Source organism: Mauremys reevesii, linkage group 1 (genome assembly GCF_016161935.1).
Source record: "Mauremys reevesii isolate NIE-2019 linkage group 1, ASM1616193v1, whole genome shotgun sequence".
NCBI lineage: Eukaryota > Metazoa > Chordata > Testudines > Geoemydidae > Mauremys > Mauremys reevesii.
In genome coordinates this window covers 283,023,907-283,036,158 of record NC_052623.1, presented here as the reverse complement: position 1 = coordinate 283,036,158, position 12,252 = coordinate 283,023,907, and the positions used below count along the sequence as shown (strand labels likewise).

At 38.5% G+C, this 12,252-nt stretch overlaps 1 protein-coding gene across 1 annotated transcript in view; it reads left to right on the top strand.

Moving 5' to 3' along the window:
* The window catches only part of TMTC3 (transmembrane O-mannosyltransferase targeting cadherins 3), a 46,182-nt gene extending 34,209 nt beyond the window's left edge, over positions 1 to 11,973 (top strand). The window contains exons 10-15 of the mRNA XM_039497090.1: positions 433 to 553; positions 2,132 to 2,243; positions 5,062 to 5,165; positions 7,000 to 7,169; positions 7,776 to 8,002; positions 9,680 to 11,973. Coding sequence (XP_039353024.1) covers positions 433 to 553; positions 2,132 to 2,243; positions 5,062 to 5,165; positions 7,000 to 7,169; positions 7,776 to 8,002; positions 9,680 to 10,497 — 1,552 coding nt within the window. The 3' untranslated portion in view covers positions 10,498 to 11,973. The remainder of the gene's footprint in view (positions 1 to 432; positions 554 to 2,131; positions 2,244 to 5,061; positions 5,166 to 6,999; positions 7,170 to 7,775; positions 8,003 to 9,679) is intronic.
* The last annotated feature ends 279 nt before the right edge of the window (positions 11,974 to 12,252 follow it).

Below are 12,252 nucleotides of genomic sequence, written 5' to 3'. Positions count from 1 at the left end.
GCGGCGTACCTGCGGAGGGTCTGCTGGTCCCGCGGCTTCTGGACCTCCTGCAGGCATGGCTGCGGGAGGTCCGCCGAAGCCATGGGACCAGCGGACCCTCCGCAGGCACGCTGCCAAAGGCAGCCTGCCTGCTGCCCCCGCGGCGACCAGCAGAGCGCCCCCCGCGGCTTGCCGCCCCAAGCACGCGCTTGGCGTGCTAGGGCCTGGAGCCGCCCCTGGCTACTAGTATTCAGTTGGAATAAATTACAATAGCAATTGCAAAATGTTCTCTCTTCTTGCTTTAACTCACCAGTGAGTACCGATAACAATTATATCTATTCTCTGAAAAGAGGTAAAATATCCCCCTTAGCAAAATATTGAAATTGTGCAGTGGTCAGTATTTTTACAGCTCTGTTTTTATTTTTGTTTTTTGTTTGTTTGTTTGTTTAACAGTGTGCTGAGAAAGCTGTCCTGGATTTGTCTGTCTGTAGTGCTATTCACTCATGCCTTAAAAACACTGCACAGAAACTGGGATTGGGAATCAGAATACACCTTATTTATGTCAGCTTTAAAGGTATGGTGTTATGTTTCAAAGTGGCATATGGTAAGTGGATAATGGATCATTGGCTGCACTGGAAGAAGGACCGGAGATGCTAGATGTGGTTTAATTAAGCTACAATTTTATTCTTAAATGTCTGGGAGTACCCAGCAGATAAAAATGTTCAGTCCTGTCCATAATTGTTTCAGTAGATGTACCTGGTGGGCTTCCATCAACCCCCCCACCCTTACCCATCCTGGTCCCCAGCCAACCTGCTGTTGGGACCTTGCCATCCCCCACTTCAAATGAGGTTGGGGGGGGCTATAAAGAAGAGGGGATTGGCTCCCTGCCATTCCAGTCATAGGAGCCACAACACCCACCCTCCCCCCACCCCTTCCACCCCCGCTTCTGCTCCTTTAAAGATTACCTTGTTTAAATCCTTTGCCAGTCCATTTTTTCTGATCACTATCCTTTCATATGGAGTACCTATACTGGACATTCACCCCACATTTACATAAGTAGTTGCAATGTCATAGCCTAACTCTCATTTCATGTTTACTCCAACTAAGCACCCCTGAACCTGCTGTGGGGAAGGTGGAAATAAAAAACTTCTCCTTGGCCAATCTGGCGGTGAGGGAAAAATTCCTTCCCAACCCCCAAAGAAAGTAGCAACTAGTGCAGTGCCCTCAGCAGATTCTGACAAACCTCAATATTTCACCACTTCCATTGGAGCGAGGGTGGGCGCTGCTCTGCCTGGTCCAGGTAAAAGATTGCTTTTCCTGCACTGGCATGGACCTATATAGTTCCCCCTCTCTTTCAGTCACCTAGAGTGAGGATGGGTCAGTGTCCCAACACTGGCCTGGTGTGCAGCTGCAGCAGAAAGTCATTCCCTGGCTCTCTAGTCTTTAAAAGAATACACACCTTTTTCCAGCAAGCCTGACAATAGCCCCCACTACTTACTGTGCAGTGAGACCATTTTAGCCAGTTTCTTCAAAATTCGAAGTGCAGTTGAGCATGATAATATTGGAGAATTGGTTTACAAGTTACGTTGCATCATGGCAATCCTTATGCCCAAAGAATTGCTTCTGAGAATGTTTTAAAACCAGTGTGTCATCTCACATTGGAATTTAATGTGCAAAAAAAAATTTTTGACTGAGAGTAAGCACACATTTGAAGGTATTATATAGCATCGTTGATCATTTGGATGAACCCACAGATGCATTTATTCTCTTGAGGACCAAATCTTTGAAAAATTTGAACCCTCAAAATAAGCCATCTTTGAATTAAAGGTGAGGAGGGGAAGTCTATTTACTCTTGGATGGATGCCCATTTCCCTTTAAGAATTGTAATACAGATTGGACCCTTTTTGGACTGTTATAAGGACTGAGTCTGGCAGAGCTTGGTAAAGAAAACAGATCCTGGGCAACAAGTTTACTTTAATTGCTGTAATTCTCCCAATCTGTGATTTGATATTCTTTTTACATAGTAGTTTCATGGAATTTATATAACTTTCTAAATTATTTGCTTTGCTTCTTTAAATATATTCATTATAGTTAAAAGCACTATAAGTGATGTATACTTGAAATTTAATATCTGTATGCCTTCCATATTCAGGTAAATAAGAACAATGCCAAACTATGGAATAATGTGGGTCATGCTTTAGAAAATGAAAAGAACTTTGAAAGAGCTTTGAGATTCTTCATACAGGCCACACAAGTGCAACCAGGTAAAAGTTATTGATGAGTTTCATTTGCTCAGGTGCATTTCTTCTTAATAATTTGATACTGTAAAGGAATCTCTTTTTGTAGTCTATTCTAAGTGCACTGTTTCAAGAAATTACTTCTGCATTAATTATGTTTCCATAACTGAACTTTAAATCATGTAATATAATTAGTAGGTTGACTATGGCGTGATTATTCTCTGTAAGAAATGTAGACAAAATATTATCTTATGTAAACTTTCCTGAGTAAAGTTTTGTGGATGTTCAGAGATGCAGGGTTTTTAATCTCTTAAGAGGAATACAATCTAAGTTGTAAGAAAGGTTAATGAAGCTTAAGTACATATGCAATATTAATACTAAATACATAGTCCTTATATTTTATGTATTGTTGATACTGTATTGACACAAAGTATGCAGATGATACTGTGATACATTTTTTTAGTTTTCAAAACTATCTGAAAGGAAAAAGTAAATAACTTAGTTTAACATGCATATCATATTTGTGGCGCACTACACACAAAATTTGGTGTGCGTTTTGACATTCTTTACAATGCACAGTACATGTTTTATTATGTAAGAGTTGTGGTTTTGGAGTGCATTATAATTAATAGTATGGTTGGGTGTTTTGTTTGAAACTCAAAGTCAGTAGAAGTTTTGATTTTTTTTTTTCGATGCTGTTACAACTGTTAGGGTATTAGCTGTTTAAAAACAAAGGGGAGAGAATGAAAAAGGATTATTGTCACCAAATTATAGGTTCTTTTCACTTACGGTGCCATGGTGAGAGAAAAATTACTAACCAAAAACCGTTATGATCATTTAGCTTTTGTATGCCAAACGTGGATCTGAGATCCACACTCTTCCTGTTTTAGTGGTTTGTTTGTGATTTTATAGTCTCAAAATGACTTCAAACTGCTCGTACTATTACTATTTTCAAAAAGCTTTTGAAATAATTGTTTTGCTTTGATGTTTCAAGTTACTCAATTATGAATTAACCTTTTAAGTGTTGTGTATTAACTGGGGTCACAAAACTGTTATAGATTGCACTTCCTTTGTCAATAAAGATATCTGAGATTAATATGTTCAAATAATTGTGTAAAATTAGCCAAAAGAAAGGAAAACAGAAATTCTCTAAAGAGAATTGGAGTCATTCCTGGCTTCTTGAAAGTGGTTTTGTATTTTAGTGAGGTGGATAGCGTTTAAATCTATTTGCTGTTCATATTAGAATCAGACTTTGTCTTCTACATTATGTAGGGTTTATTTGATTACTTCCTCTGCCTTATTCTGTAAAGAAGACATAAAAAGTCCCATTGGGTTCTGTTTTGGGATGTCAAAGTCCTTTAAGCCCAAAGGGCATTTTGTTTGATTTAAGACTAGCATGTAAGGTCTGCTTCTGTATGTAAAATAATTTTGTAGAAATTCTTATAATTTGTTCTTTGATAAGTCATAGAAAGTCATATAAAAACATTGATCCATGTGAGCCGAATTGTCATCCTCATGTCAATTCTACTTGAACTGATCTGCTGGATAGCCACGTAGAAAGTACTGCAGTCGTTCACCTCAGATTCTTTCCTAGATAATGTTACCACATATGGAATTAAAATGTATGGGATGATGTAGAAAGTATGCTTAGAACAGTATTGTTCAATGTTCTAACATCAGTTTCTGAACATTGAGTGCTTTAGCCAGGAATCGATTTTTACCGAGTTTGAAAATGCTAAAAGGGATCTACTGACTTGTTTTGAATAAATAATCTTGACAGAATTCTGCTTATAATGTTTTCCTGTGTTACCTCTTCTTTTGTATATTGTGATACAGCAGGGCAAAGGAGCAGTGGGAGAGTGGTAGAGGGGAGATATGTAAACTCTAGACTAATTAAGGCGTGGTGCACTGTACTCTAGGGAAGGTTACTACAGGTTAATTGGAGCACCTGTAGCCAATTAAGGCCCTGTCAGGAACCTAATTAAAAAAAAAACCCTGCTTCAGGCAGACAGTGTGTAGCGAGGAAGGCGAGAGGGCTAAAGTTTGGAGCTGTGTTGCTGAGAACTGAAAGACCAGAGAACTGGAGGAAGCGAGACTCCCTTCCCCACCTTCAAGGACCAAGGGTAACCCTGCCCAAGGGGGGAAGAGGGTAAGAAACCCGCAGGTGTTGAGAGGGGCTGGGGCTCAGAGTGAGGAGGAAACCTGGATCCCTCCCCCCCGTTTCCCTCCCCTACTACCACCTACCAGGCCACTAGAGGGGCCCTCAGCGCCCCAAGAGGAGGGGCAAAGGGTGGTGTCCTAGCCCCCCCCCCCGCCAAGAAAAGCACAGAACCCACCATACCAACATCCACCATTTTGTCACAATATCCATGTCTTTATAAAAGAGAAAAAGTAAGAGTTTATCTCTGCCTTACTCTTAACCTGAAGTCATAATTTTTATATAATTCTCATGCGGTGTAACTTACCCCTGTGCAGACGCTTGTGCACCATTTTGGTTCATCCACAGTTAGTTATTGTGAAGATTTTTCTTTTACTGTCACAAACAGAACGAATTCAGGTGAGAAGTGTCAGGAAAAGTTAGAACTCTTCAGCCATCAGATGCTATTTCAATAAAAAGTTCCTTCTTTAAGAAAAGGAGAAGGGGAAGATTCACAAGAAGTGTGACCAAAATCCAGTTCATTTAGAATATTTTTTCAGTTTCCAACAGGCATCAGTGACTCCTTAATACTCCTTTGGCTTACGCTTATAATGGAGGCATTAATATTTAATATTCATGAGGCATAGATTTTTAATGACACTTACTTATGAGACATGAATGGTATATTAAATATATATTTTTTTAAAGATGATATTGGTGCCCACATGAACGTAGGAAGAACTTATAAAAATTTAAACAAAACCAAAGAAGCAGAAGAATCATACATGATTGCTAAATCACTGATGCCACAGGTAAGTAGTAATGTTGTTTTTTTAACTACCATCTTTTGAAATCTTTCAAGGTATGTCTACACTTATGATGGCCTGTAGAGTACAGACGCTGCACACCTAGTTAGCATGAGTAGGGCCCTACAAAATTCATGGTTCATTTTGGTCAGTTTCACGGCCAGAGGGGTTTAATATTGGTCATCTTCAATGATTTCAGATGTTTACATCTGAAATTTCAGGGTGTTGTAACCGTGGGGGTCCCAACCTCAGAAGAAGCCCCAGGGCAGAAGCCCTAACTGGGTTACCCCGAGCCCCAGCAGGAGCCCCGGGGGAAGAAACTCCAAGCCCAGGTGTGCTGAGCCCTGACTGCAGCTGCAGGGCTGAAGCCTCAGTCCCAGAGTGCCCTGAACCCCAGCTGGGGGCTGGAAGTCCTGGTCCCAGGCTGCCTCAGCTGGGGTCGGGGGGTGGAAGCTGGCCCAAGCCCTGGCTGTAGCGGGAGAGAGGTCCTGAGCCTGGGCCGCCCTAGCCGCAGCCGGCAGGAATGGAAGCCCCCGACCCCAAGAGCTGCTGGGTGAGGAAGCCCCGAGATCGGTGCCCAGAGCTGTGGCAGGAGTCCTGAGGTGGGGGGCAGAAGCCCAGAGCCCAGACACAGCCTGCCCTTTTCTGTTGCATGTAGCTGCAAATGTAGACAAGATCTCAGTCAGGCGCATCATGAATTAAAGATTGACTATTGTGCAGCAAGTGCTTCTGCTGTTTCCTTACTTAATGTGTAAAGTTGTGCACTGTTATGAATAGTTTAAGGAAGTTTTAATATACTGCCTCAGAAACGGGTCCAGTCAAAATCATATTAGTTTGACAATTGTTTTATTAAAATGAGGAATTTTTAAACTCTTTACTCTTTATTTGATTTCTTTTGCACCACCTTCTGCTTGGCCAAAAAACAAACCCCCCAAGCCCCACCCATTAAACAGTACAAAAATGTATTGTTTCCCATGGACTGGCCATTGCTGATGTTTGAGTTTCCAAAGCTGCAAGAGAATGTTTAACTAGATAAACCTGCTGATTGAGCATGCATTTCTGTTACTGTTAGAGTTTAGAACAGTTTAGCTACTTGGCTTTGTCCTTAACAATTCATTATCCAGTTTTATACTCACTCTTATTTAAGCAAGCTCATTTCTCATTCTTTTTTGATAACATCAGAGTATCAATCTAAAGTATGTGCTTAAATTGTTGCTGTGTAGTGCAACGAGATGAGGGTTATTGATGATCTGATGCAGTTTAAATGTTAGGGCTGTCCTGATATCCACCTCAGATAGTGGCCCTTCCAGCTTTCATGGTACCAATATAACGTTAGGATGGAGAAGAGAAAAGTGAAGTTAAAATGCCTGTCTGAAAAATATCCATGTTCCTAGTGAGTGGATGAGAAGGGTTCTACTTGGGGCTGTAAATTGGTGGGTAAGTATTTGCCATGGTTCCAATTATGTTGTTTAAGCTATACTGTCAACTACTTGATATTCCAGCTATAGTTTAAATTTTGTGCCACTGTGATTTTTAAACTACTGGTAAATTGATATGGATTTTTAAATAAGGTTCTTGGCATATCGAATTGCACTCTCCTATTTTTTTTTGGAGGGAAGGGATTTATGATGTTTTAGAATGCATATTTTCAGTGCTGACATGGCATTGTAAATTCAAGGTTTTTTAAATATTATATCATCCTGTTTTACCTTGATGATAAAAGAAGTATGGAAAGCAGCTTCATGCGTTTAACTATATGAATTGTTTCTGATTTTGTTTTTAACTTTCCACTGATTTTGTGTTTTGGTTTTTTTTATTTTTGTTTTTGTTTTTTTGCCAGATTATCCCAGGTAAAAAATACGCAGCACGAGTTGCTCCTAACCATCTAAATGTTTATATAAATCTTGCAAACTTGATTCGGGCAAACGAATCTCGCCTTGAAGAAGCAGATCAATTGTATCGACAAGCAATTAGTATGAGGCCAGATTTCAAACAGGCTTACATTAGCAGGTATTTTTGTTGATTTGGGGAGATTGTTTATTCTTCATAACATACTAAAGTTTTGCTTAATATTACAGAACACCAACAAACAACTTAATTTATTTATCGTGGATTTAAGTTTTGAGCGGTTTTGTTTAAGAATAGGACAAAAAATCTGTCAGTTTACATTTGAAAAGAAGATACAGTTTTGTTGGTTGTAGTCAAATATCATAGTTCAATCCCAGTTTATGAACTTCTGCTACTGGTAATTTGCCTCCAAGCTTGTTCTACGTTGTAACTTCATATATCAGTATAAACCATCCTGCTTTAAAGAATGCTTACTCACAACATTCTTTTCATATCCTCTGGGGTTGGGGCCCCAAACTGCAGCCTGTTCAAATGGACAGTACAGCAAGCTCTGCCCTAAATTCCTGTGTCTGCAGTGCTGCCTTTTTAAAGCCTCCTGAATAGGTCGTCTTTTGATACGAAATCCTATTATCTGATTGTTTAAAGTTTTCTTTACTCCCATACCAGAGCCCTTAAATTTAGGGAAACAAACTGTTAACTTTTTATTATAAAATAGATGTGTATGTTTCTTTGACATGAAAGTTAAACAGAAATTTGGTTCCTCAACAGAGGTGAATTACTTTTAAAAATGAATAAGCCTGTGAAAGCAAAGGAGGCTTATCTTAGAGCCCTGGAACTGGACAGAACCAATGCAGACCTGTGGTACAACTTGGCAATTGTTTACATTGAACTAAAAGATCCAACAGAAGCCCTGAAGAACTTCAACCAGGCATTAGAACTTAATCCTAAACATAAACTGGCGTTGTTCAATTCTGCACTACTCATGCAAGAATCTGGTATGTTTTTTTTGCCTAAAATATTTACTCTATATTTGTATGTACCAGACACACTATGATTAAGCTTCTAATGAATTCTGACCTATCTTTAGAAAAGTCATGTTTTTCTCAAGAACTGCAATAAGAGAAGAAACTATTTCCTCTTATAGTTGTCCCTCTAGGCTTTTCTAGACCTTATGAAACGTCTTTAGTTTTACCAAGGTTTTACTTGTGTGTGTAACCCATCTGATGTATGTGTTTGTTTTTAAGTCTGCATTTATTTTTAAGGTACCTTCTTAAGCATATAGATCAGGGGTGGTCAAACTTATTGACCTTCTGAGGCACATATGATGATTTTCATAACCTGCACGCCTGCTAGGGCTCAGGGCTTCAGTCATGTGGGGTTTACCTGCTGGGGCTTTGGGCTTCTGCCCTGCAGCAGGGTGGTGGGGCTTGAGAATTCTGCCCCACGGGAGGTGCCTGCCAAGGCTCGGGGCCCCAGCAGGCATACCCGCAGGGCTGAAGTCCTGAGCCCCACCAGAGGCCAGGAGCCCCGAGCTCCCTTCCCCGCCAGTCTATTAGGTAGAGAAGGGGGGCACATGGTGAGCTCCCGGAGCTGCACTTTGACTGTAAAAAAGCTGCATGTGACTCATGAGTCACAGTTTGGCCACCCTTGATACAGAGCATACATAAAATCCTTGTCTCTAACCGGTTTCCCAAAATGCTTGTAAATATTGATACGTATTTTACATACGTTTATCTATTCTTCACTGACTATAAAAGTTTCCATTAACTTCAGTGGGCTTTAAAGCTGGCATTAAATAATACCTACTTCTTTCTATATGGTGCCTTGTAATGTCAGTGGCTAATGTAATTGTACATAAGTTTTCAGTTACTTTGCTTAATTTCTAGTAGAAGTTTTTGAAAACTATGGTTAAATTAACCCTGTATATGCACGTTGACAGTTAAGATTATATGGCAAATGTAACTAGTTACAAATTTACTTTTTACTGTGGAGAAAAGAAGAGTGAACTGCCTCTAAATAGGCATAGTGTGTATTTTACATAAAGTTGAGCAAAATCCCATACTGAAATATATGTAGTAGAGTATTGTAAAAGGTGCAATGAGCCATTACTTAGTTTTCACCATAACCTGATCAGACTGCAACATTTTTGCAGTGTGTGTTCCAGAATTTTAACAAAAGTCATATCTGGCAAAATTTGAAACACAAAAACTTTAAAAGGTACAAAATAGATTACATGAGCTGTTTGCAATTGTGGAAGATTCTAGGATCTTGAATTTGATATGCTGTTGGAAGATATTTTAGCTTGGCTTTGAGAGTCAGAAATGGTGATCTAATTGTCCCTCCCAGTCTTAAAATCTATTCTTTAACAATAAAATGAGGTCTTTCACTCCGATTTCCTTTGCAAGAGCTATTTGTCCAAACTGATCTTTTCTCCTCATTCTATTTGCGCACATCTTCTCAGACTTGTAGAGATCCCATTATTTGGATCTATCATATCAAAACTTCAAAGATATTAAGTAGCATTTGAGACCCCACCATTTCTGCAGCTTTATTTAATGCTAAGCATATATAAAAGAATGTTACATTTTAGTTTAGGGGTTATGTTAACATTTTTCAGAGCTATTCTAAAAGTGTTTGGAAAAATACTTGTAATGTATTTTCTGTCACTTTAGGTGACCCTATGCTTAGACCTGAAGCCAAGAAAAGGCTGTTAAGTTATGTGAAAGAGGAACCACAAGATGCAAATGGCTACTTCAACTTGGGTATGCTGGCGATGGATGACAAAAAAGATGCTGAAGCAGAGTCTTGGATGAAAAAAGCCATAAGATTACAACCAGGCTTCCGAAGTGCTTTGTTTAATTTGGCACTGCTTTATTCTCAGACTGCAAAAGAGCTGATGGCTTTGCCAGTCCTGGAAGAGTTATTGAGATATTACCCTGATCATACCAAAGGTCTGATTTTAAAGGGAGACATCTTAATGAACCAAAAGAAAGATATAAGTGGAGCTAAAAAGTGTTTTGAAAAAATCCTGGAAATGGATCCTAACAATGTACAAGGAAAACATAATCTTTGTGTAGTTTATTTTGAGGAACGAGACTTAATAAAAGCAGAAAAATGTCTTGTTGAGACATTGGTATTAGCACCGCATGAGGAATATATTCAGCGTCATTTAAATATAGTCAGAAGTAAAATTTCATTGCTCGGTGCTGCAGAACAGTCAACATTTCCAGCAGATGGGACTGCAGCTGTGGGAGAAAAAAAAATTCCATTTGAAAACTTGAAAGAGGTAAAAAATGAACAGAAAACCACCCAGACATTGAATAGTAACATTAACAAAGGACAGTCAAATAGCAAGAAACGAACAGAAAAAAATAACACAGACAAAGAGACTAAAAAAAAATCTACAAAAGAAATCAAAGACATTGAAAAAAAAAGAGTTGCTGCTTTGAAAAGACTAGAAGAGATTGAACGTATTTTAAATGGTGAATAGCCATTATCCGTGTCACAATAGAGCAGGGGGAGGACATGACTTTTAATTATTGCATAATGTTTGATCAAACTGGAAATTAGACTGGTGCTTTGAAAATGGAACGAATATTGACAGCATATCATTTAACAAGCAAAAGAGGGCTGCATTACAACACACAGAACAATCTGTTGAGAAATCCGTAACATTTAATCAAGTTTTTTGAGTTGGGAGTTGAGTATGAGAAGAAAACATGAATCTTCTAATGGTGAAAAATGGCACTCCAACACTAAGATACTGGGGCCAGAGAGACCCCGTAACTGTATTCTCAAGGAAGCATCAAAAAATCTCAGTGGAGAGCTAATGGGGTAACCCAGATACATTGCGGCTTGATTCTATATGATTCTATTTTTATTAACTTTTTCTAAATTTCAGTATGTGTCTGCCATTTAAATCTTTCTAGATCTTCACTATGCAGTAAACTTTTCTTTGCATTACTAATGTTCCAGAGCTTAACAAAGAATAAATACACACACTGTCACCAGTGGTATTTTTAAGATAATTTTTTTTCAAACAATATACACTGATGAAACAACACTCTAAAATAATAAATGCGACTGTTTTCTGAATATGGGATGATACAATAATGTGTTAATTGTTCTTCATTTACTATAAAAATCATTTGTACCGTTTTATCTAACTGATAAATAGAAATCCCGTGGTGCTCTCATGACATTTTACTGTGGTTTTTCCTTTTGAAAAAAATGCATATGCATCTTTCTCTACTACCAGTCATCTAGTTGTAAAACATCATTGTACATCAAACCTTTGGGGGGTTGGTTCATTTGCTCCTGAGTTCACTGGACACTGACAAATGCATCTTTGGTAACTAGTATGCTATTCAGTGGCCCATGGTGTATTTGTATCAATTGATTCCATGATGTAATAAATTATTCATTATGTATAGTAAACTGGCTTTATTATTTGCAGTCATCAAACAATATTTTAGTCTTGTGACTTTCAGTATAAACTAATTATGAAAATGATTTACCTACTCTTTAGGGCAGTGTTACAATAATTAAGCCACTAAATTCAGCACTGTTTTACATTGGGGGGGAGGGATAGCTCAGTGGTTTGAGCATTGGCCTGCTAAACCCAGGGTTGTGAATTCAATCCTTGAGGGGGCCATTTAGGAATCAAGGGCAAAAATCTGTGTGGGGATTGGTCCCCCCCTTGAGCAGGGGGTTGGATTGGATGACCTCCTAAGGTTCCTTCCAACCCTGATGTTCTATGACATAAGGAAATGTACCTTCGTATTCACTTCCAAGCACCAAACTCCTCTGTTGTTTGATATTTTTGTCACGGAGTAAGCATGATTTTTTTTATTAAATATTTATTTTGACTACTGAATTCCTAAAAAGTTTCCACTAACATGTCTTTCACAATGCACAAATGTAATTTCTCACATGAAACATTTTTGTTTGATAATTTCAACAGTTTTTATCCTTGTGGTTATGCATATGTTTTTGTTTAAATATACTGTTGATTACCTAAAATTGCTTATTTGTCTTGCTTTACTGTAGATATGAAACATGAAAAGAATCATGAAAATCACAGTTTAATGCAGAGTCTCCTTATTTATTTCAAATTATATTCACATTAGAGTGAGCTCAACAATCAGATTTTTTAAGAGCTATGAAAACACAGCTAAGTACCATTTCCTGTTTACTTGCATTTTGTTGGTTAGGAGTCCTCCTGTAAGCTTAGTTTCAAGTAGTA